Here is a 22,914-nt window from a genome sequence, read left to right on the forward strand (position 1 = left end):
TATAAATAATAACCTCACAGTTATGAGATAGCTTAGTCATAATTATAAGAGACTTATTTCTAAGTTTATTTAATTTTTTCCATCATCATAGTGGCAGAAGTGGGCTTCCATCCATACAAATGAAGTATATTTAATTTTAACTGACAAACCCATACATAAGATAAATAACTTATGAATTTATTTTAGTGTCAGGCTTCAAAATGTTTTTTTTAAAGACAACATAGTTACTTTGTTAACCTTTGTTACTTTTTTAAATGGTTTTAATGCAATGCACTTGACTTGGAAAACAATTCGTGCCACTTCAATAAAAAAAAAGAACTTATTCAGGTGGAAACATGGTTTTAATTTTATTCACCATATCTTTGTAAACTTGCATGCATCTCCAGCTCCATGTGATCCTGCAAACGTCGCCGCGTCTCTGAACTGCCTCTCTGAAGTGGCGACGGTGACGTGGAGCGCCAGCGCCGGAGCGAACCTTTACACGGTCGTCGCTCAGGCCAGCGGACTTGTGGACTCCTGCAACTCGACCGGAACCTCGTGTGAGCTGAGCAAGCTGCAGTGTGGAGAGAATTACACCGTCACTGTTCTGGCCGGGGACGCCAAGTGCAACAGCTCCATTCTGGCCAAAACCAACATAGTAACAGGTGAGAACACTGCAAAAACACAAAGTCTTACCAAGTCATTTTGGTCCAGTTTCTAGTTTAAATATCTTAGCACACGTAAAATAAGACAAAACTAACTTACAAGTAGCTTTTCAGCAAGTTACGTTAGCTTGTTTCAAGTAAATATGTCCTTAATGTTAATGAGAAAGTTCTTACTCCATTGTAAAAATAAATTTTTGCCGTGTTGTAAGTGAAATTATCTGCCAGTGGAACTAGAACTTTTTCAACAACGTTCAAGAATTATTTGTTTAAAATAAGTTCTTACATCTTATTGAAAAGTTACTTATAAATTAGTTTTGTCTTATTTCAAGTCTACTAAGATATTTGCACTAGAAACTAGACCTAAATTATTTAATAATATTTAGAGTTTTCTTTTTTCACTGAATATTTTAACTTTAAGTTCTTAAAATTTTCCCAAACAATTTTAAACCAAACTTTAAATTAATTAATGTGAAATATATTTAATGTTTATTGTGTTGTAATGTAAATTAAATACCCTCTCTGTACATATAAACAGTTATTGGTTTTTGAAAAAGATAATCAAAATACAAACTGAATATTTTTCAAAATAAAAGTCTGTAGTAGGAAATACTCTGCAGTTAATAAGAATAGGAATTTTGACTAATTTTTCCAAAATTGTGCATAATGTGCATGGCTATATATTATATGTTGTTGTTACAATAAATTTGTTTATTAAAATATATATATAATTTATTTACCAAATAAATAAAGCCATCAATATTATTGGAATCTAAATAAAGCCTAAAAATGATTAAATGTAGAAATAATTGATTAAATGTTCAATATTTATTTTAAATTTATTTAACTACCTAATTTGCAGTGGCTGTGCTCCAATGCATTAAAAATAATTTAAAATGAGACAAAAACTCATCAGATTCACCCAAACTTTTGATTGAATCACTTTGACTCAATCAGTTTTGGGCCCTAGCTTAGATTTCAAACATGACATTTTATGTATATATATCAAGTTATAAATAAATTGTCTTAATATTAAAAAATTGTGTAAATTTATGAAAGTTAAAGAAAAACGGTAAAATTGAATGTCAAAGGGGGAGAAAGTGTCTCAGACTCAGCATAATTAACCAACTAAAACACACATTTATGAACTTTCTATCATTTAATTTAAACATTTACGTCGTTAAGACGTCTCTCTAAATAACACGACTCATATTCTGTGTTTTTGTTTTTCATGAAGCTCCCTGCACTCCAGTGATCAAGAATTACTCTCAGTACTGCGTCACTAACCACACTGTGGTTTCGTGGGTTGAGGATAAGGACGCCGTTAGCGTAGCGGTCAATGCTACGTCCGACCGGGGTCACTCGCTGTCCTGCAGCTCTTCCACCAACACCAGCTGCATTCTGGGTAACCTGCTGTGTGGACACACCTACACGGTCCAGGCTGTTGCTAACGGAGTCCAGTGCACCAGCAAACCCAGCTCTGCTTTCCAGATCATCACAGGTTTGAGCAACATAAAAAAATACATTAACTTATACGGAGCTAAATAAGGCTCAAAAGAGTCACAATGTGCACAAGATTTGTATCTAATCAACCCAGTTTATTTGTGTAGCACACTTCTGCAAAAAGGCAGATAAAATGGGCTTAATGTCATTTTTTTTCTCAAAATTGACTTTTATCTCACATAATTATGACAGAATTCTGAGAAATTAGACTTTCTTGCAGAATTTTGACTTTTTCTATCAGAATTCTGACAATTTTCACAGAATTTTGACTTTTTATCAGCATTTTGAATATTCTCAGAATTTCACATTTTTATCTCAAAGTTTTGACTTTTTTCCTAAATTTCTTATTTGATATCAAAAGTAAGAATTGAGAGGGAAAAAGGTGTAAATTCTGACAAAAATTTGAATTCTTCATTTTTTTTCCTAATCATCCTCCGTAGGTTAAAGCTCAGAAATTCAAGCTTTTTTTCTGCTTCCTCTAAGAAAGTCTGAAAAGCTGGAAGTAAAAGGCCAGCTGACCGTGTTAACCGGTCCGTCTGCAGCTGGTGATTCATAAACGCGCTTTTGCAGATTTGTGTTTGTAGAATATTACTACACAAACAGCTTGAAACGTGTCAATATGAGAAACTTTACTCTTATGTCAATGTCAAGGTACATATTCACGCATTTCTTCCAAATCCTGCTGTATGCTCTTTGAATCTTTTTGAGGCTATGTTGTCTCCATAGTTTCCATTAAATTGGAGCTGTTTTCTCTCCATCAGCTCCTTGCACCCCGGGCAACGTGGAGCACCAGTACGACTGCGGATCTGGGATTGCTGTGGTGAGCTGGGACGAGGCTCTGGGCCGGGACAGCTACTACGTTCGCGCCCACGCAGGCGACCATTTCGTCTCCTGCAGCACCTCTCAGGACACCGACTGCTTTCTGCCGCCGCTGCGATGCAGCCGCAACTACCAAGTAGACGTCATCGCAATGGCTAGCAACTGCAACAGCAGCATTCCTGGAGTCACTCACATACAGACCGGTAAGTCACATAGGACTGTATCTAGCGATTACTTTAGGGCTACAATTGTAGATTACCTTAGTAATTAAGTTTTTTCAGAATCAATGTTTTTTAAAATAAAACCCCGTTTTGTGTCGCTTCCTGTCAGCTCCTTGCGCTCCCACCAACCTCAACGCATCCCTGTTGTGTAAGAACAACACGGCGGAGGTGAGGTGGCAGCCCAGCGACGGAGCGGTGCTGTACAGCGTGACGGCGACTGGACGAAACGGCGACCTGAAGCGCTGCACCACAAACACCTCCACTTGCTTATTACCCAACATGCAATGCTCTCAAACCTACTTGATCATCGTCAGCCCCTCCTCTGACCGGTGCAAAGGCCAAGACACGCAGGCATACACCTATTATGCAGGTGAGACATAAATGAGAAATGTCAAAATGTAACTTCACAGCGCCCTCTACAGGAGGTGGGGGAATTTTGTCTTCTTCTGGAAAAACACAAGATCTTACCGAGTATTTTTCTATTTTTGACGACATTCTAGTGCAAATATATTTTTCACTTTCAGCAAGAAATGAAAACTATTTTAAAGTAAATAATTACTGAATATTAATTACAACTCCACTGGCAGTTTTGTTACAAGTTTTGTTATAAGCTCCTGTATATTTCTGAAAAGTTACTTGTAAGTTAGTTTAGTCTTATTTCAAGTCTAATAAGATATTTGCAGAAGAAAATAGACAAACTACGTCGTCAGATTTTGTGTTTTTGTGGCCTGGCGAAGTAATATTTCATAAAAACTCTCCCTCAGGCTCCTGTCCTCCTACAAACATCCGAGCGTCATTGCAGTGCGCCGGTAACGTGGGTCATGTGACCTGGGACGCTGCGCTGCGCGCCGAGTCGTATGACGTTACGACCGTCCCCTCCGTCTTGGACAAACACGTTCACAGCTGCTCCACTGACGGAACCAACTGTTCGCTCACGGACCTGCACTGTGGCGAGACTGTCGCCATCACCGTGGCAACCATAGAGCGAGGCTGCCGGAGCGAACCCAGCGACCCGCTCATGTTCAAAACAGGTCAGACTCACAAACTGTGGTCATTGTTTAGCAATAAATCAACCTTTTTTGTGCCTTTCACATAAAAAAAACATTTCACATTGGACAATCTCTGTTCACCGAATTAAACAGTACTACATTGTTTTTTTTAAAAGTAAATGATTTCCGAAAAAAATATTTATCTAGAAAAATATGCAAACCTGTTAGAAGGAAAAATACAAAAAGTAAAAATAGTGCAGAGTTATAGTGACTAGTTAAACAAAGAAAAGGGTGAGAAAAATATGTATACTTATAAAAAAAAGTTCATTTGAAAATAGACAAACATAATATTTCAGCAGGAAAATATAATTAATGAATAATAAACAAAAAAAAATTATGCTAAAAACACAAATGATTACAAAATGTGCAAAAAATTTGAAAAAAATTGTGAATAAAATTGTATTAAATAAGTAAAAAATGTAAGTAATGAAATAAGAAAAGGAAACTACTGAAACGGTAAGATTGTAAATAAATTGGAAAAAATAGTGATAATACTGTTATACTGTTGAAAATTATAAATTTATATTCTACTGCATTATTTCTGAAGTTGGGAAAGTTCTAATTGTTTTTGTTATTATTTTTTTGGATGTAATATTTGACACATTAATTACTTTATGAAGTATTTATTCAAATTTTAATGCCAATTTTGGCATGCTCTGTCCTCCATTTACTTTCTGCTCATAACAATAAATAAACGCTTTAAATTACATGTTTATAAGTGCTAATTAGTTATGTATTTGTAAATAGCAATAGAAATAATCGATTATTTTCTTTCTAAATAGAAATTAGATGATGTTCTGCATTTTTTAATGAATTCTGTGGTTCAACGAAGTTGAAATTAACTATTACTTTATGTGAATTTTTACTACACAAACAAATAGAATAAAATATATTTTTTCCTCTTGTTTACAGTGATCTGCCCGCCCACCGCTGTGGCTGCTGTGACAACTTGCAGCAACAGCGACATCACCGTCAGCTGGGACCTGAGTCCGGAAACCGGAGCTCAGTACTTCATCCACTCCCAGAAAGACGGCGGGTCGGTCGCCAACTACTCGTCGCCTCAGCCGTTCCGCGTGATCAGCGGGCTGCGCTGCGGCGAGATGTACACGTTCAAGGTCGCCGCAGTGAACTCTCAGTGCAGCAGCGTCTTCAGCAAGCAAATCGAAGCTGAAACGGGTACATATCTGGACGCTTAGCAGTTGCAGCCAAATACTTTTAGATTTAATAAAAGGTTTTTATGATGGAATAGAAAGAACAAACACCATTTTAATGGTGGCTTGTGTTGACCTAAGATTTAAAAATGAAAACAAATTAGCTCCAAACACTACAAACTTTCTTAAAGCTGCAGTTTGTAACTTTTATGAAGAAATATTTCTTGTCAATAAAAGCTTTATCCCCTTTTCAGTACAGTTTTTTTTTATTTTTCTTGTTTTCAGCTCCTTGCCCTCCCAGCAACCTGACTGTAAAAACTGAATGCGGCACCAATCTGGCGACTTTAAGCTGGGCTCCCAGCAGATACGCCGTTTCCTACACCGCCACCTACACCGGTACGCACGGTCACGTGGTTTCCTGCTCTACCAACACAACCAGCTGCTCCGTAAAGGTGGACTGTGGACACCAGTACTCCGCCGTTGTGGTCGCCTCCACCGTAACCTGCAACAGCAGCCAATCAACTGCTTTGACCTTTGTCTCAGGTAAATTAAAACCTGTCTTTGTTTATGTTTTTTAATCTACTCCCACAGATTTACGATTAGTTGTAGATTCATAGTTTATTAGATTAAGATTAGTTATAATCGATTATCTAACAACATCCGATTAGTCTTTTAGTGTTGTAGTTTGGTCTCCATCCAGTAGAGGGCGCAGCTGGTCATCCTTAGGCGGAGCCATTTATACAGATATACAAGATGGCGGCACTATGTAGCAACGGCAGGAAAGACGAGCTACCAAGACCGAACCAGGTTTAGCATAAAAATGCACTTTATCCGGTTCTGTTTGGAAATATGAATAATCGACTAAATCAGCCGACTCTAATTTTAATAGCTCTCATTTCTTAATAGTTATCATTTCTCAACCAAAAATAACTAATGTTCAAAGGCGAGAAAGTATGACAGTTATTTGAATGAACATCTCTGTACATTGGGGATTTATTGTTTCACATATTTTAATTATTTAACCTTTTATTTTGATTCAGCAACCCAATATATTCCTATTTTGTTGTGTTTTACTAATATGTCTAAGTTAAATCATGCGAATTTATTTACGGCAGCTCTTTCAGTGTGGTATTTTGGCGGTCGTCCAGCAGAGGGCGCCATTGCTCACCCATAAGCGGATCCGTTGATACAGGAATTAAAAATGGCGGCGAGATATAAGGACTTCAGGAGAAACTTCATTCAATTCGGCCTTAAAATATAAACACTTGTCAAACTGCTGAAGTTTTACCTTAATTCAGGCGAGCAGCGTTAACTTCTCTAAAAATTGCTGATGTTCTATGAAGTTGAGAAAGTCTGCACTCCTCCGACCTGACAGTAATTTTTATCAGCATCTCTGTTCAAGAGGGATTCACATAAATTAATCTTTTCATATTTTAATTTTGTATTCAACAACCTAATATGTTCCTGTTTTGTTGCATTTCATAAATATGTAAGTGTAATATTGTGAGCAACAATTATGTTTATATAATTTGTATTTTACACAGCGGATGCAAAAAATGTTAAAATATAATGTGCTTTGTTTTAAATTTAGCTTATTATGAAAAATAATAAACACTAGTTCTGTCTTAACAAGTTGAATATAGTTTTTGGGAACTCTGCCCTCCTCTGCTCATTGATTGATTGATTGATTGACTGATAATCAACCTCTTCCTCCATCAGCTCCATGTCTGCCTGACCAGGTGGAAGCAGAGCTCAACTGCACAACCAACTCCTTCTTGGTGCAGTGGAGAGGAACCCTCGGTGACGTTGACATGTACACGGCCATCGCCATCGGCAGCAACAACACGCGTGCGAGCTGCAACTCCGCCAGCACTCATTGCACCATCCAGAGCCTGAAATGCGGCGTCCTGTACAGCATCGCCGTCACCACGGCCTCCATCGACTGCGGGACCATCAATGGCTCAGACTACCAGATTTACTCAGGTAAAGAAAACCAGACACATTCAGCTCAACCTTTAGCTGAAACATAAGGGATTTATCCAATCAGATGGGTAAATTAGAGCCGGGCTGCAACTACTGATTATTTTAATAATTGATTATTTAGATGATTAATTGATTAATTGGGTAGACAACAGGCACATTCTGCAAATTTCATTTAATTTGTTAATCCTTTCTAAAATAAACATGTAAACATTTTATTTCCAAATGCAATAGTAGCATTCCTTAAGTATAAGCTTGATCATTTGAAGATTGATTTGTAATTGGATATCAAAAAGTGCATAGATGGAGATTTTGTTGTTTTCACAGAATTGGAACCAGATGAAGCTAAAACTTTGCAACTTGAGGTGTCTTTGGTAGAAAATATTTACAGATACGAGTTTTGTTTTATTACCTTAAGTGCAAAATATTATTTTTTGTACAATTTTATCTTAATCACTGCTCTGAATTTGCTGTTCTTTCAGAAAATAGCCTTGTTTTGGGTCTGTGTATTCCAATTAATGATTAATGGATGTCCGTGGACGTTTGGGTCTTCATATTCGAGCGTATTGATTACCTAAAATTCTCTCGTGACAAATTCCTTTATTTCACACAATCCTTATCAGAACTAGCAAGTTTGATGAACTATCTGGACGCTTTGCTCTGTTTCTTCTCCATCTGGGAAGTCTGAACTCACCTCTCAGTATAAACCTTATTCTCAACCCTATCAGCCCAGAGTCACATGAAAACCAGTTCGATGTGAACACTGTTTCCACCAGGTAGTTTAATGTGTGACACCAAGTACACGATCATAAAAATCTATCCTTGTCCGGCGGACGTCCGCTTCAAGTCCGCACTCGGGGTCTTTATTAGTGAAATAATCCGCCTTTGGAACCTGGCAGATATCTGTCCAAACAACTCTTGTTCATTTTATTGACGTTTTCTTCCTCCTTTGGCTCCAGCTCCCTGCAAACCAGCCAACGTCTCAGTGAATCTGAACTGCAGCACCGACGTGGCGATGGTTACCTGGGAGAACTCGGGTCCGGATCAGCATCAGGTGGTGACCGCCGTGGACAGCAGAGGACAGACCAGCGTCTGCAACTCCAGCAGCTCCAACTGCACCTTCCACCAGCTGCAGTGTGGGAATAAATACGCCATCAACGTCGTCGGCTACACCAACTCCTGCAGCAGTGAACCTGCTGCTGCTAAGGAGCTCAGCACCTGTAAGAGAAAAGCAGCTGGACAAACTGAGAAACAGTTGGTCAAAATTGATGCTAGCTACAACAAATGTGCAATAACAGAGTTTCTACTGGTTTCACTAACTCAAATTAAAGACTTTTAAGATCATTATGATTAAAATTTAAGACCTATATCACAATAAAACACAGAAAAATAATTATATATTGAGAAGGGTTTCTTAAAACGGACGTTTCTAGAGAGCAAACACTGATTGTCTCGTTCCAATGATGTATTTCTTAAATATCTCAATTGGTTTTAACTTCTTCAGTACGTTTCACATTATTCCAGCAGCTAATGCTAACTAAAGAAGATGTTTGTCATCCAGTTTTTGGTAGAAAGAGAAAAAAGAAACAAAAAAGAGAAATACATCATGCACATAGTAATTATTGAGCTCTTTTTAAATGATCATACAGTTGAGTTATTTCCTATTGTGACAAAACGTATAATTTCTTTTTATGATTTGAAGTCATTTCAAGGATTTAATTTTAGACTTTAAGACTTTTTAAGACTTAATTTCAAACCAATATAGATTACAATTGTCCTTGAACAATTTCAAATGAGTCTCTGTGTTTTCTTAAAAGCTCCCTGCATCCCCACCCACGTCCAAGCGACCATGGACTGTAACAGTGGCATCATGGCTGTGACGTGGGACGAAGCGCTCGGCGCCACTTCGTACACCGTCTACGCCCGGGGAAGCCTCGGCTACCAAGCCCAGTGCGACAGCACGAGCGACACCTGCAACTTCGTCAACCTGCGGTGCGGTCAGGACTACAACGTCACAGTGGTGGCTCAGCATGACACCTGCGTCAGTGCACCGAGTAAAGCCATCACCGTCAGCTCAAGTAAGACGACTCCCATGGACAAGAGTTCATAAAAAAGTACAAAATCAACATCAAACATAAAAAAACAAAACTTTCATATTCAGTTCAAACAGGAGTAGGAAGAATCCCATGGTTATGAAGTCCTGCCTACAATTATCAATACAAGCTGGGCTTTAGTCTAGAATGTAGAATCTTAATACATCAATCAATCAATCAAGTTAATTTCTGTGGCGCATTTTAGCAACAAGGCAGGTCAGAGTGCTTTACGTCATAAAAATACACACAGTGAACCATTGAGAAGACCAGTAAACCGAATATGTCGGCCATTGTTTCATTTATCATGATTGGAAAGCGACTCTAAGCTGGTTTGTAGAATGGATGCACCGATCGCAGTTTTCTCATCAATCTTTAAAAAGCAAGACCGGCTGATTCCGATTTTGGCCGATACGTTGTTTTTTTTCCTGTCTGAAATGTTGATAAATGTAGCAATAAAGTCGCTGAGTTGGCAATATTTGTTAACTGCGAACATACAGACATGACCTGGTGGGCCGGTCTGTCATTCAAACCTCTGTAACAGCAGAGCAGAACAGGACAGAGTTCTAGATAAAGTAAATAAGATCAGCTTCACATGTAAATATCACATTATCACTAATCTCCCAAAATGAAAGAAATCATGCAAATAGAATTATTTGTAAATAGAATTATTTGCAGTTAAGGGTGGTTTTTAGTCCCAGTTTACAGTGTTTCAACTGTTTTGAGGATTTCCAGAGGTTTGGTCCAGATTTGTGGTGCATAGAAGCTGAATGCTGCTATGATGCTAAGCCGATCAGTGATTTGTAAACTAACAGAAGTATTTTAAAGTCTGTTCTCAGTGTAAGGACTGTAGTACTGAGGTGATGTGCTCTATCTTCCTGGTTTTAGTCAGAACACCAGCAGCAGCTTTCTGGATCAGCTGTTCTGAATATTTACTCATTTATTTTATGCTTCATGTCACAATTTCAAAATTAAAAAAGATAAAAAAATTATAATGCAGACCATACAGATGCATTCATCTTTGGCAAAACAATGTTTTCATTCTCTATATAAACCAAAACCAACTGATATTCTTTGATTCATCATTTGGTATAACAAACTTTCTTTTTTCTTTTTGCATCCTCCTTTGTCCAGTTCCGTGTCCCCACACCGCCTTGCAGACTCCTCTGGACTGTAACACCAACACAGTCTCTGTGTCTTGGACTCCTGGCAGCGGCATCCTCAACTACAGCGCCTTGGCCAGTTCTTTTAACACGCTGGAAAAGAAAAGCTGCTCGACCAACGGCTCGTCCTGCAACATCACGTCTCTGCGCTGTGGCGATAGCTACAAGGTCAGCGTCAGTGGGCAGGGACAGAACTGCCCCAGTCCGTCCCAGTACTGGAACAGAATAAACACAGGTAGGCCCGGAACTTCAGCAATCAATCATTCTGACTATCAATCGGATAAAAAGCCGGCACACTTTACAGATTTTTCCTCTAACCACTTAGGCCATTTTTTATACAATACAAGAAATACATTGAAAGATGCAAATAAAGAAAGAAATAAACATTTTATTGTCTAAGAATTTGAACCAGGTGAAGCTAAAACTGTACCACCATTTTTGGATAATACATATTTACAAACAAAGGTTGTTTATCTTAAATGCAAATGTATGTATATGTTTTTTACAGCTTTGACTTCATTTCTGCTCTGAATATTTCCAGCAAATGGCGTTTTGAGTCTGTATACTCCAGTTACAGATTAATCAATCACTAAGTTAGCTGATGACTATTTAAATAATCACAATTAATCTGATTAATCGTTTCAGCCCTAAATACAGGTGGGGGTATTTTCCAACCCCTGTGTTAGAAAAAGTCTCTTGTTACTTTAAATCCAAATAAGCCGCTTCTGGCCACACCCCCAACTCAGTGTTTACACTCACACATGAAAATGGCTGCCAGCAGGTGCACAATTATACAACTGTAAATCTTTGAAAAACAAAAGTAGAGCCTCCTGCACAACTAACAATAATGCAGCAAGTGGTTTCTGAATGTTAAGTCAACAACAAAATGCTTGTCTTTTCCAGCAGCCATTGTACAGCGCATACAGCAGTAGAACCAGCTGACCAAACGTGACGCAGCTCTAACTGGGTTGCTAGGTAACAGGTGGAACTCGGCCAGGGTTGCTAGGTGACCTGCTGATTTGTGATGTTACATTCCAGAAGTTTTTTAATTTTCCAGAAACCAATAAACATGAACTTTTTGCCAAAAAACTGTTTAAGCGTTTATGCTGTTTTTAGAAGCAGTAGAAACCTAAATGGAAGCACAAAAATGTGCAAAAAGGGAATATTTCATAAAGTTTTCCCATTAGAGCAAACTATTCTTTCCCTGTGGTACCTGCTGCTACGGCGTATAAAAATGATTCCTTTCCCTCCACCAGCTCCGTGTCCTCCCACCAACCTCACGGTCAGCTCTTCCTGTACATCCAACAACATCTCGGTGTCGTGGCAAGGCTCGCAGGGTTCCATGTCCTACATGGCCGTGGCTGAAAATGAAAATGGTCGCCAGTGGTCGTGCAACACAAGCAGCACCACCTGCCAAATACCTGAACTGCTGTGTGGACAGAAGTACGACGTTTATGTTGTCGGCATCCATTCAACCTGCTTTGGAGCCAAGAGTGAAATGAAAACGATTCGCACTGGTGAATATGTATAATTACCCTGTTTTCTGCAAAAAACTGCTAAACCTGCTGGGTGATTAGGCCTACAGGTAACTCTTGGTGTTTCTTCTGTAGCTCCATGCGTTCCAGAGAACATTGAGACACATCTCGACTGTCCATCTGGAGTCCTCAACGTGACCTGGGAATCCACAGGCTACTTCACACGCTTCCAGGCTTCCGTAGTGAGCAGCAAGGGCCACGTCAACATCTGCACCACGGAAAGGAATTACTGCGTGGTGCGAAATGTGGCGTGTGAGACGACGTACGATGTGACGGTGACGGCCCAGGATAAGGCCTGCAACAGCTCCCACAGCCCCGTAAAGCAGGTTAAAACAGGTGGGCAAGCTGAGTAAAGGAACAGAATCAGATCAAAATATAGTACAACACAAGTCGGCAGATTCAGCTAAAACACCTAGTAAATGGCTACAGTTTGGTTTTTAAAACCAAACAATGCAGCAAAAAAATTAATACAAACCAACTTAAACAAAATAGACTTTTTTAGCTTTGGCTAAAATACGTGACTTTTTTAAAATTCCCTCATCAAAAACAAACCTGGACAGTTGTTTTGATTCTTTTGTGCATGTTTGAGAAATCCTTCAGTCTCCATGGCAACCATTCAGCTGTGAAAAACGCCTGGGTGGACCTAGCCCCGCCTTCGAGACACAGCTCCTCCTCTGAGCTGCAGTTTTCACGCTTCACAACACCCCCACTCCGCTCCTTCAGACTAGCCAGCAGCAATTAGTTAACATTTGGTGGAGCTGAGCTCATTATAGGAGATGGTTTATAAATATTTAATTTAAAAAATGTATAACCAACAGTTTAATTACAGAATGTTTAACCAATCAGTGCAACTGCTGCACTCCTATCAATGGCTCATCTTTCAGGGTCGTCACATAATCAACAGCAATGATTTATTTTAGCATGATGGTATAATGATAGCTTGCATAGCAGTAGATAAAAAAAGAAATATAAAGAATATTTTACATTTTAGAAAGTAAACCAAATTCTGCTATGTTGACATTTTTCCCTTACTGTGGAGTATTTTTATTCTTTATTCTGTTTATATATTTTATATTCTAAGTTGGTGAGTCTATTTTCTGTTATTTCCTGTCACTCCATTGCTGTTGCACATAAATTTCCCCATTATGGGACAATAAAGGATATTTCTGTTGTTAATTTTTGATTTATTGTTGAAGTAAAAGTGTGAAGGTAAGGGGCACTGGTCCCTGTTTACCCCCCATTTAGCAACACCCATGTTCAGGACTTTTATGAGAAATTTGCTGCTTTTTCCCTAAAAAACCCTCCTGTTTATGCTTTCTCAGTGCATTTTATGACTTTTTCCCTAAAGTTTTCTTGCAGTAACTAATACACCTTACTATTTTCTAAGTTAATCATGTTTTTCTTTCCTCTTTCCACCCAGCTCCCTGCCCACCGTCGTCCTTCCATCCTCGTGTGGACTGCAGCAGCGGCGTTGTCTCCGTCACCTGGAACAACAGCATCTCAGGGGTCGTGTACACCGTCTCTGCGGTTGATGAGGAAGGTCGCGCTCATAACTGCAGTGGCACAAACAGTGGCTGTAACATTGACACCCTGCAGTGTGGGACCGAATACAACGTCTCCATCACGCCGTCCTGGGATGCATGTGTGGGCCAGAACAGCGACGCCGTACTGATATCAACAGGTGCAGAGAAACATATTTTACTTTCTCTTAAACTCTGATTTACCTTAAAAAAAACATGATGGGAAAAGCCTGTTTTAAGTTTAATCTGCATTTCAAAGGAATAAAATATTATCTAGTAAAAGCTGAAATTGTGAAAAAGAACCAGTCCAAGCATTGAACTTTAGGGAATGCTATGATTAACTTAAATTAATTCCTTCATTTTTTATTTATTCTCTTTTATTTTAAGGTAAAGGCATTTACATTTCTTGGTAAATTAGTGGTAAATTAAACAAATACAGGATGAAAAGATGCTGGTTCAAGCACTGAACCAGGAGTAATTTCTATGTTTTCTTTTTTTTATTTTCATGTTTGGATAGCACCTGTTGATAAAGTTTCAGAAGTTTTATATTGAAAGAAATTGATTAGGAAAATGTTTCCTTGTTGTTATGTATATTTTTTTCTTTTTGGTCTTTAAAATACTAAAATTTACACTTACCTTTTTATTTTGGTTTGGCTGATGGGGTAATTTTTACATATTAAATGATTGATAATGTGATCAATTACTCAGTACAGCACTTGAGTTTTTTTTTACTGTTAATTGAGTAAAAATATGTTGAAGTAGTGCTACTCTTAGTTGACTACAATAAGTTTCTGATCCTCCTCCTCGTTTCTTCCAGTTCCCTGTGTGCCTCAGTTGTCGGATGTGGAGATCGACTGCCTGACAAACTCAGCCTGGGTGATGTTCGATGAGTCTGACGGTGCTGAAGGATACGTCATCGTCACGACAAACGGCCAGGGCGCCATCCAGACGTTCGAGTGCAACGCCACGTCGGATGGGATGTGCGCTCTGCCGACGTTACCCTGCAGCCAGAACCTGACCTTTACCATGAAGGCCCAGAACGAAGAGTGCATCAGCGCCGCCAGCAACAGCGTCACCACAGAAACAGGTTAACAGGAAAAAACAAAGAAACTTAATGCTACAGGATTAAAACCGAAACAGACAGGAAGTAACTTTGAACTTTGAATAGTTACGATATGTAGATACTATCATGACTAAACCTGTGGCAATTAATCAGTGACGCTGCAAAATATAAGATCTCACCAAGTATATTTTTCTAGTTTCTAGTGCAAATGTGTTAGTCGACTTGAAATATGACAAAACTAAGGGGCTTGTTTTAGGTTAATAATTCCTTATTATTCATTAAAAATGTCCTAATTTCACTTGCAGTTTATTCAATAAGACATTTTTCTCATAAGTGAAATAATCTGCCAGTGGAACGAAATTTTTTAAAATCAATATTAAACAATTATTCACTTAAAAGCCCCTAAATGTTGCTGGAAAGTTACTTGTAAGTTAATTTTGTCCTGTTTTGAGTAAACCGAGGCATTTCCACTAGAAACTAGACCAAATATAGATTTTGTGCAGGCTGTGCAGTTTTACTGAAAATTTGAACAGAAGGATTTTTTTTATTAAAAATGTTATTTGCCATGTTGTGGCCTACAGCATCTTGATGAACAGTGCTGATATTCACTGACACTGAAGGATCTGTCTGTACAGCCAATCCTGCACGAATGCATACAAATGGAAAATTTAGGGGAAGGAAAAAGTGAGAAACCTGGACCAGGTTTTGACTACATTCTGTTCATTGACAAAACTTTCAGTATATAGACATGCAGTGGCTGCATTATTTGCCCTGTGAATACTTTTGGTTAATTACGGGACGATAAATGTGAAATTTCTTCTCCTTGTGCAGCGCCGTGTCCTCCTCTGGGAATAAGGGAAATGATAAACTGTGACAACGGAACCCTGTCAATCAGCTGGTCAGCTGTTCCCGGGGCGATAACGTACACGGCCACGCTTGAAGAGCTGACTGGCGGCACGCCACGCTGCTGCACATCGTCTGCTACCGGGTGCGACATCGGAGATCTGCCGTGTGGGGATATGTACATCCTGCATGTGACAGCCGAGGGTCGGACCTGCAACAGCTCCGAGAGTGACGGGATCATCACAAGGACAGGTGTCCATCCTGAAATGCACCGGAAGCATTTTATGTTCTGCAAGGAAAGCTTCATTTCTGATTTCCCTGTTCTCAGTGCCGTGCGTTCCGGAGAACCTCAAAGCCGATCTGATCTGCAGCAGCAATGTGGCGTCCATGTCGTGGGGCTACAGCCGCGGCGGGCAGCTCTACACCGTGACGGCGGTGGGCGCCGACGGACACGTGTCCGTGTGCCGGTCGCCTGATAACCAGTGCGATCTGACGGACCTGCAATGTGGAGAGCTTTACAACGCCACAGTGACCGGCGAGGACGTACACTGCAGGAGCAAACCCAGCGACAGCGTGACGATCAAGACTGGTATGACCTCAGAGAATCTGAATTCACTCAAATGTGGGTTTAGACATGAAGTAATGAAGAAGGTTTGGAAGGATATAAAGTTTTCTGATGTATTTGAAGTTTGTGCGTTGCTTATGATGCACTGCCATCCTGAATAGTGCACGTCTAATGGGATCAATGGTGTGGAGTTCACGGTATTCTGCTGTCATGACCGGGTTTGACACTTTTCTGTTTATTTTATTCATATTTAAGCACAAACTGTGATGGAATCAGCGACAGTATGAGCTCAATGATTCAAATTCAAATATGGACGTTAACATGAGGTACTGAATTACTTTGGCTTTGTAGTCACCTTTATAAATAAATATTTAGCTGGCGTTTACAATAACATAACACAATAATGACGTTATTTTTTTCCTTTTGAGTTACCCGGTTTTAAGCCACTTATCCATTATTATTTCTAAACACAATCCTTCGGTAAGCTAACGTAGATCAGACGTCATGGCAAATAAACGGTCCCTTACATGCAGTACCTAGTGGACCACTAGGGGCGCCCACGGACCAACAGTGTGAGAAGGACTGGGGTAGAGCTGTGGTTCTGTGGTATAGTGGTTCAGTGTTTTATGTTTTTTGAGTGTCATCAGCCTTCCTAACCTCTAAAATGTCATGTTTCTCCAACAGTACCCTGCACTCCTGAGAATACGTCCTCTGTGATGGACTGTGAGGCCAACTCTCTCATCGTCTCCTGGTCTGAGAGTGCAGGCGCCGACTCCTACACCGCCACACTGCAGGACAGCTACGGCCAGAGCACAACCTGCCAGGGAACAACCGAGGGATCGTGCGCCGTGAGCGGACTCGGCTGCGGCCAGATCTACCACGTGTCTGTGGTCTCCTCTGACGGATACTGCAACAGCCCGCCCACAGACGTGCTGGACACTCCCTCAGGTAGGAGAGGAGTTACAAATAAAACACAAAGTACTAGAGCTGATCCCCTACAATGTTTTAAAGGCGACCCATTATGCTTCCTTTAACGGGTTAGGATAGGTTTACAGGCGAAACAAAAGCATGTTCATTATTTTTTAAAATCATTCCTGGATAATGAGAGCTCCTTCCAGATTGAGTTGATATAGTGCACTGTCACTTTAAGGCTGTTTTCCCACCAGTCCTCCTTAGTCCGCTTTAACTGAACTCTAGTCCATTTGCCTGTAAGGTCCCGTTTGTTTGGTGAGGTGTGAATGCAAAACCAAACTCTGATTTGGATCAATAAAGATAACTCCACTGTGCCTAGTGCAAGGCATTCTGGGTAAATACAACCAAAGCAAATGCTTGAGTTGAGCGCTAACAGGAGAAATGGCTCGTGGTTTTTACCAAAGACAAAACAGAAATCCTACAACATCTAAAATCTGATGCTGCTCCATTTTATTTACATTTTGTGAAGAAGGACGTTGCGTTCAGTTTCTTCTTCTGATGTTCCTGTGTCGTTTCCTTCAGTGGTTCTTGGTGCAGCGCCCCCACAGGCCAGGAGGGGAACAGGTTTTTCCATTGAGTTTGGCTCATTTGACACAATGCTGTGTGAAAGAGAGCCACAGCAGCTGAAAATGTAACAAATGTTTCAATTCTGGTCCCCTATAAACCTAGTCTACTGGACTGACAGTTGTGAAAAACCCTTAAATCCAAATAAGGTGCTGCTGGCCACGCCCACTAACTCAATGTTTGCACTCAGACGTAAAAATGGCTGCTGACAGAACCGCAATTATACAACTGTACATCTTTGAAAAGCAAAAATAGACCCTCTCGCACAACCACCAAGACTGCAGCAAGTGGTTTCTGGATGGTAGCTTTTCCAGCAGCCATTGTACAGAACTGGAATGTGCTGGAGCTCAGTTTGGGTTGCTAGGTAACGGGGCAGTGCCTGATGATTTGTGCTGTTTTATTCCAGAGGCTTTTGAAACTGTTCATCTTCTAGACACCAAAACACATCAATTCATTGGCAGAAAATGGCTGGGTGGGTTTTTACAAGCACTTAGAGTCCCAAATGCAAGTACAAAAACATGAAAACTGTGAATTTTGATTAATAGGTTCCCATTAAAATGTTCCAATATTCACTTTCAAGAATCGTGTAAAAATAAAATCTACAAACACTGATTGAAATGTTGTCACCTGTGTTCCTCTCAGTGCCGTGTAAACCCAGAAACATCAAGGCGGCGATGGACTGCTACACCAAAACAGGCCAGGTGTCCTGGTACCCGAGCGACGGCGCTCTGTCCTACCTGGTCGTTGCCTCCACTGCGTCGGGCCACAACGTCACCTGCGAGACCACCAACACCTCCTGTGAGCTGGAGGGGCTGCGATGTGGTCAGAGCTACTCTGTGTGGGTGAAAACAGAGGGAGAAAGCTGCAGCAGCAGCGCCCAGATGACCGGAGAGCTGCTGACGGGTGAGACACCAAAACACAGGCGCATGTTGAAAATAAAATTATACTCTGTTATATTTTAATTCAACTCTCCCTTCTCATAATCTCAGTTGTTTTACATTTTATTGTGCAGAATAACTATTTTACCCACCTGAATAAATGCTCTGAAATTAAAATCAAAATATTTCTAAATTATTTAGGGTGAGATTTTGCCACTGCAGCAAATTTAATGCGTTTATTCTTAACTTTAAAATAAACACAGAGAAACAGTATTTCATTCTCCTTTACTCTGCAGTCTAGTTTCTACTTTAATCCTAATAAAACAACCCATATATTTAGAAATTAAGTAACAAATGTTGAAATACTGGAGATTTCTTTTAGAGCTTACCTTACAAAAAACACATTTTTGTAAGAAAACTAAAGTTTGATTTGTTTTTTCATCATAAAAGAAAAGTTTTAATTGTAATTAAATTTTACTTGATATCTTCATTCTCTGTCACAGAACCATGCATCCCTGAGCACATCACCGGTCTGTACAGCCTGGCTATCGGTCAGGTCGAGTGGGACAAGGCGGCCGGTGCCGATAACTACACTGTGACTGCGGAAACGGACCAAGGCCTCACAGCCAGCTGCACCACCAGAGACAACTTCTGCACATTGTACAACATGGACTGTGGCCAGGTGTACAACGTCACCGTCACGTCGCACAGTGGCGTGTGCAAAGACGTGTCTGTCTCTACAGAACACGTCTCTATTGTAACAGGTGAGGATTTGCTGTTGTCACCTTAAAAGATGCACTTTTAAACTTCTGTGATGCTAGATTGTGATTAGGAATGTAAAGTTTAGCTGAGCCACTTTAGGTTCCTTTAACTATGGTGCTAGGTCACACACTGCAAAAAAAAAAAAACAAAGAAGAAGAAATTACCAGGTCTGGTTTCTAGTTAGTTCACCTAAAATTAGGCAAAACTAATTTACAAGTAACTTTTCAGGAAGATATAGGAGCTAGTTTTCAGTTAATAATTCCCTAAAATTCATAAAAATGTACAAATTCCAGTGGCTGATCATTTTACTTATAACACATTTTTTTCCATATTATAAGAGAAATAATCTGCCAGGGGACTTTCCACTTTTTAACCAGTATTAAGGAAAACCTGCGAAGTTTTCAAACTGTTGAGGCTGATGAGCAAAAATATAACTATTACAATCAAACGCGATCAATCTTCATTATGTGTAGTTCATTCATGTGGCAGCCATATTGGATTTGAAGGTTAGCACCAACCAGGTTTCATTTTAGAATTTAAATTTTAGGGAGAAAATTAGTTTTTTTTTCTTGTTTTTTTTTCCTAAATGGAAACCTAAATATTCCAACTCTGGAGTACAGAGTGCAGAATGCTTACACTGCAAAACCACAATAATTTTGATCTAGTTTTTAGTGAAAAAATCTTATTACAGTTGAAATAAGACTAAACTAACTTTTCAGCAAAATATATATGAGCTTGTTTTAATAAAATAATTCTTTAATATTGATAAAAGTTCTAGTCGGCTGATTATTTCACTTACAGCAAGATATTTCCTCCCTGTTATAAGTGAAATGATCTTCTAGTGGAACTGGAACGTTTTCATCACGAAGTACTTACTAACGTAAAACAAACTCTTATATCCTGCCTAAAACTTAGTTTTGTCTTATTTCAAGTGTAATAAGATTCTTTCACTAGAAACTAGACCAAAAACACTTGGTAAGTTTTTGTTTTTGCAGTGCAGATAGATGAACATGATCTGCTTCATTCAGTCATTTCTGTCCTTTTCCAGAGCCGTGTCCGCCTAAGAACGTGGAGACCGACGTGAACTGCCAGGAGGAGCTGGGGACTGTGTCATGGGAGGCCAGCTGGGGCTCCGTGGGCTACGAGGTTCAGCTCGCAGGGCGTGACGGCCATTCGCTGACCTGCCACACCAACACCACGTTCTGCGACGTCAGAGGCCTGCACTGCGGGGTCGTCTACTACACCAGCGTCGTTGCCATTGGGGAGAACCTCAACAGCAGCAAGTCCACCACTGTGCTCCTGACTGCAGGTGATACATTGTGGCAGTACTGTAATAAAGTACGAATGGGGCTGTCAGAATGCATGGTGTAGCAGGAACCAGTACAATCCTGTTTTTATTAGTGTGGCACGATGTTGCAACGATCAACAACTTCTACGTTTTTTAGGAATATTTTAGTAATCGAGTAATCTATCGATTATTCTTACGATTAATGGAGTAATCGGATTTTAAAAAAAAATAAAGTAAAACATTGTTAAATCTAACATGGCAGCAGTTTTACTATTTGATGTCAATGTCAGTCAAAATTTTTTATATTTGAGTTTCTGTAACAATAACTTTTCTGTAGTTTAGAAAATTAACCTGTAACAATAACAGCTCACATTCAAAGGTAACCTTAAGAAAAGTTATACAAAAATCAGAAATTATATTCAATTTAATGATAAAGAGGCAGGCTCACAAATACCAAAAAACATTTTTAAAAAGCAGCAATAAGCACTTGTACTACTTTTTAAAAGTGCTTATTTACATTTTTGAGACCCAAATGAGAGCAGAAAATGTGCAAAAAGTGGATTTTGCACAATAGGTCCCTCTTAATGTTGATAAACCAACTAATAATCAAATTAGTTTTAACAGATTAAAAGTCAGATTAGTTGGCCTGAAGAAGAATTCTCTACATCATTAAACTTTAAAGACTGATTGAAATTTAAAGAGCCCATATGAAAAGTTTAGTATTTCCAAGAAAGCACCACCTTTCTAAAATATTACAGTTTTTTGTTCAAAATCATTTGCATTTTTAAATTCAAGAGTTAAACAAAACCAAATGACACAAATCCTGCTTGGTTCCCATGACGTTTTGCATCCCTGTCTCCTCCTGTCTGCAGCTCCCTGTACAACCGGCGGCGTGGCGGCTAGCTACGACTGCCACAACAACACAGCAGAAGTCTCCTGGAGCTACAGCGCGGGCGCCAGCTCCTACCAGGTCACTGCCGTGTCGCCAGACGGGTACCGGAGCTCCTGTGAGACGGATGAGCTCCAGTGTGAACTGTTGGATCTGGAGTGCAGTCAGACGTACAGCGTCACCCTCACAACCATCAGCGACCAATGCCAGATTGAGACGCACACCAACGTTTCCTTCAGCACAAGTAAGTCGAGCAAAAACCGATCCTGTTATAAGTTAAAAGTAAAGGTCTTAACAGTGAACCATGTGGAACTCCACATTTAATATATTTTAGCTTTTACGTTTTGTCATTAAACTGTTTAAAGTGTCAACATTTTGACTGATTTTGGCGTCCAGGCCCCTGTAAGCCGCTGCGTGTCGGAGTGGACCTCCGGTGTGGGACGAGTACAGCCGACATGTTCTGGGGTGAAGACGACTATGTGGAGCTCTTTATGGCCACTGCCACCAGCAGCGAGGGAATGACCCTGCACTGCAACTCCACCAACTCCACCTGCCAGTTCCTGGATCTGGACTGTGGAGAGAAATATGTGTTCTCTGTCACTGCGTACAGCAGCATGTGCTACAGCGAAGAGGGCAACTCTGTGGAGATCCAGACAGGTAGGAGAGTTAACCGACTGAGAGTTTTTGTTTTAATGTTAATCAATCATCTAAATAAGGGGTACCCAAAGTGGGTCCTCCAGGGCCGGCATCCTGAACGTTTTACTTCTATTCCAGAATCTTGGTCAAGCTTTGACATAAAAAGAAGTTAAGCTGTATTTTTTAGACTGCTGTGAGGTAATTATCTTTTTCTCTTCTTTTTCCAGAACCTTGCCAGCCAGCTGGCCTGTCGGTCATCGGATCGTGCCATGATGAGACGGTTATGGTGAGCTGGGACGAGGCTCCCGGGGCAGCAGTGTATGTAGTCACAGCCGCTGGACATCTGGGTTACGTTTCTACTTTCCAAGTCAATGAAACGTGGATAGAGACTGATCTGCCCTGCGGACAGCTGTTCACTTTCACCGTAATGGCACAAGATGATCGATGTGAGAGCGCCGTGAGCCAGCCTGAAAAATACAAAACAGGTAAAATAACAGGCTCATATCATATGGAGCTGAAAATACACCGCAAAAACACAAAAGATTATATTTTTTGGTCTAGTTCCTAGTGTAAATATCTTAGTACAAAGTACGAAGTAAGACAAAATTAAATTGCAAGAAATAGGGGCTTGTTTTAAGTTAATTCCTTAATATTAGTTCCACTGGCAGATTATTTCTCTTAAAACATTTTTCTCATGTTGTATGTAAAATAATCTGCCTACATTTTCATCAATATTAATTAATTATTGACTTAAAATAAGCCTCCATACAAAATAAAGTTTT

At 39.8% G+C, this 22,914-nt stretch overlaps 1 protein-coding gene across 1 annotated transcript in view; it reads left to right on the forward strand.

Annotated features, from left to right (window-relative positions):
- The window catches only part of LOC122838567, a 58,519-nt gene that overhangs the window by 16,314 nt on the left and 19,291 nt on the right, over positions 1-22,914 (forward strand). Inside the window, exons 18-41 of the mRNA XM_044129307.1 lie at positions 387-644; positions 1,879-2,142; positions 2,906-3,166; positions 3,294-3,554; positions 3,949-4,215; positions 5,146-5,409; positions 5,670-5,927; positions 7,104-7,367; positions 8,324-8,584; positions 9,182-9,442; positions 10,589-10,852; positions 11,874-12,134; positions 12,228-12,488; positions 13,573-13,833; positions 14,490-14,759; positions 15,567-15,830; positions 15,907-16,167; positions 16,828-17,091; positions 18,322-18,582; positions 19,061-19,321; positions 20,368-20,628; positions 21,480-21,740; positions 21,893-22,153; positions 22,360-22,617. Of these exons, the coding sequence (XP_043985242.1) occupies positions 387-644; positions 1,879-2,142; positions 2,906-3,166; positions 3,294-3,554; positions 3,949-4,215; positions 5,146-5,409; positions 5,670-5,927; positions 7,104-7,367; positions 8,324-8,584; positions 9,182-9,442; positions 10,589-10,852; positions 11,874-12,134; positions 12,228-12,488; positions 13,573-13,833; positions 14,490-14,759; positions 15,567-15,830; positions 15,907-16,167; positions 16,828-17,091; positions 18,322-18,582; positions 19,061-19,321; positions 20,368-20,628; positions 21,480-21,740; positions 21,893-22,153; positions 22,360-22,617 (6,288 nt within the window). The remainder of the gene's footprint in view (positions 1-386; positions 645-1,878; positions 2,143-2,905; positions 3,167-3,293; positions 3,555-3,948; positions 4,216-5,145; positions 5,410-5,669; positions 5,928-7,103; positions 7,368-8,323; positions 8,585-9,181; positions 9,443-10,588; positions 10,853-11,873; positions 12,135-12,227; positions 12,489-13,572; positions 13,834-14,489; positions 14,760-15,566; positions 15,831-15,906; positions 16,168-16,827; positions 17,092-18,321; positions 18,583-19,060; positions 19,322-20,367; positions 20,629-21,479; positions 21,741-21,892; positions 22,154-22,359; positions 22,618-22,914) is intronic.

The sequence above is a fragment of the Gambusia affinis genome, linkage group LG10 (genome assembly GCF_019740435.1).
Source record: "Gambusia affinis linkage group LG10, SWU_Gaff_1.0, whole genome shotgun sequence".
NCBI lineage: Eukaryota > Metazoa > Chordata > Actinopteri > Cyprinodontiformes > Poeciliidae > Gambusia > Gambusia affinis.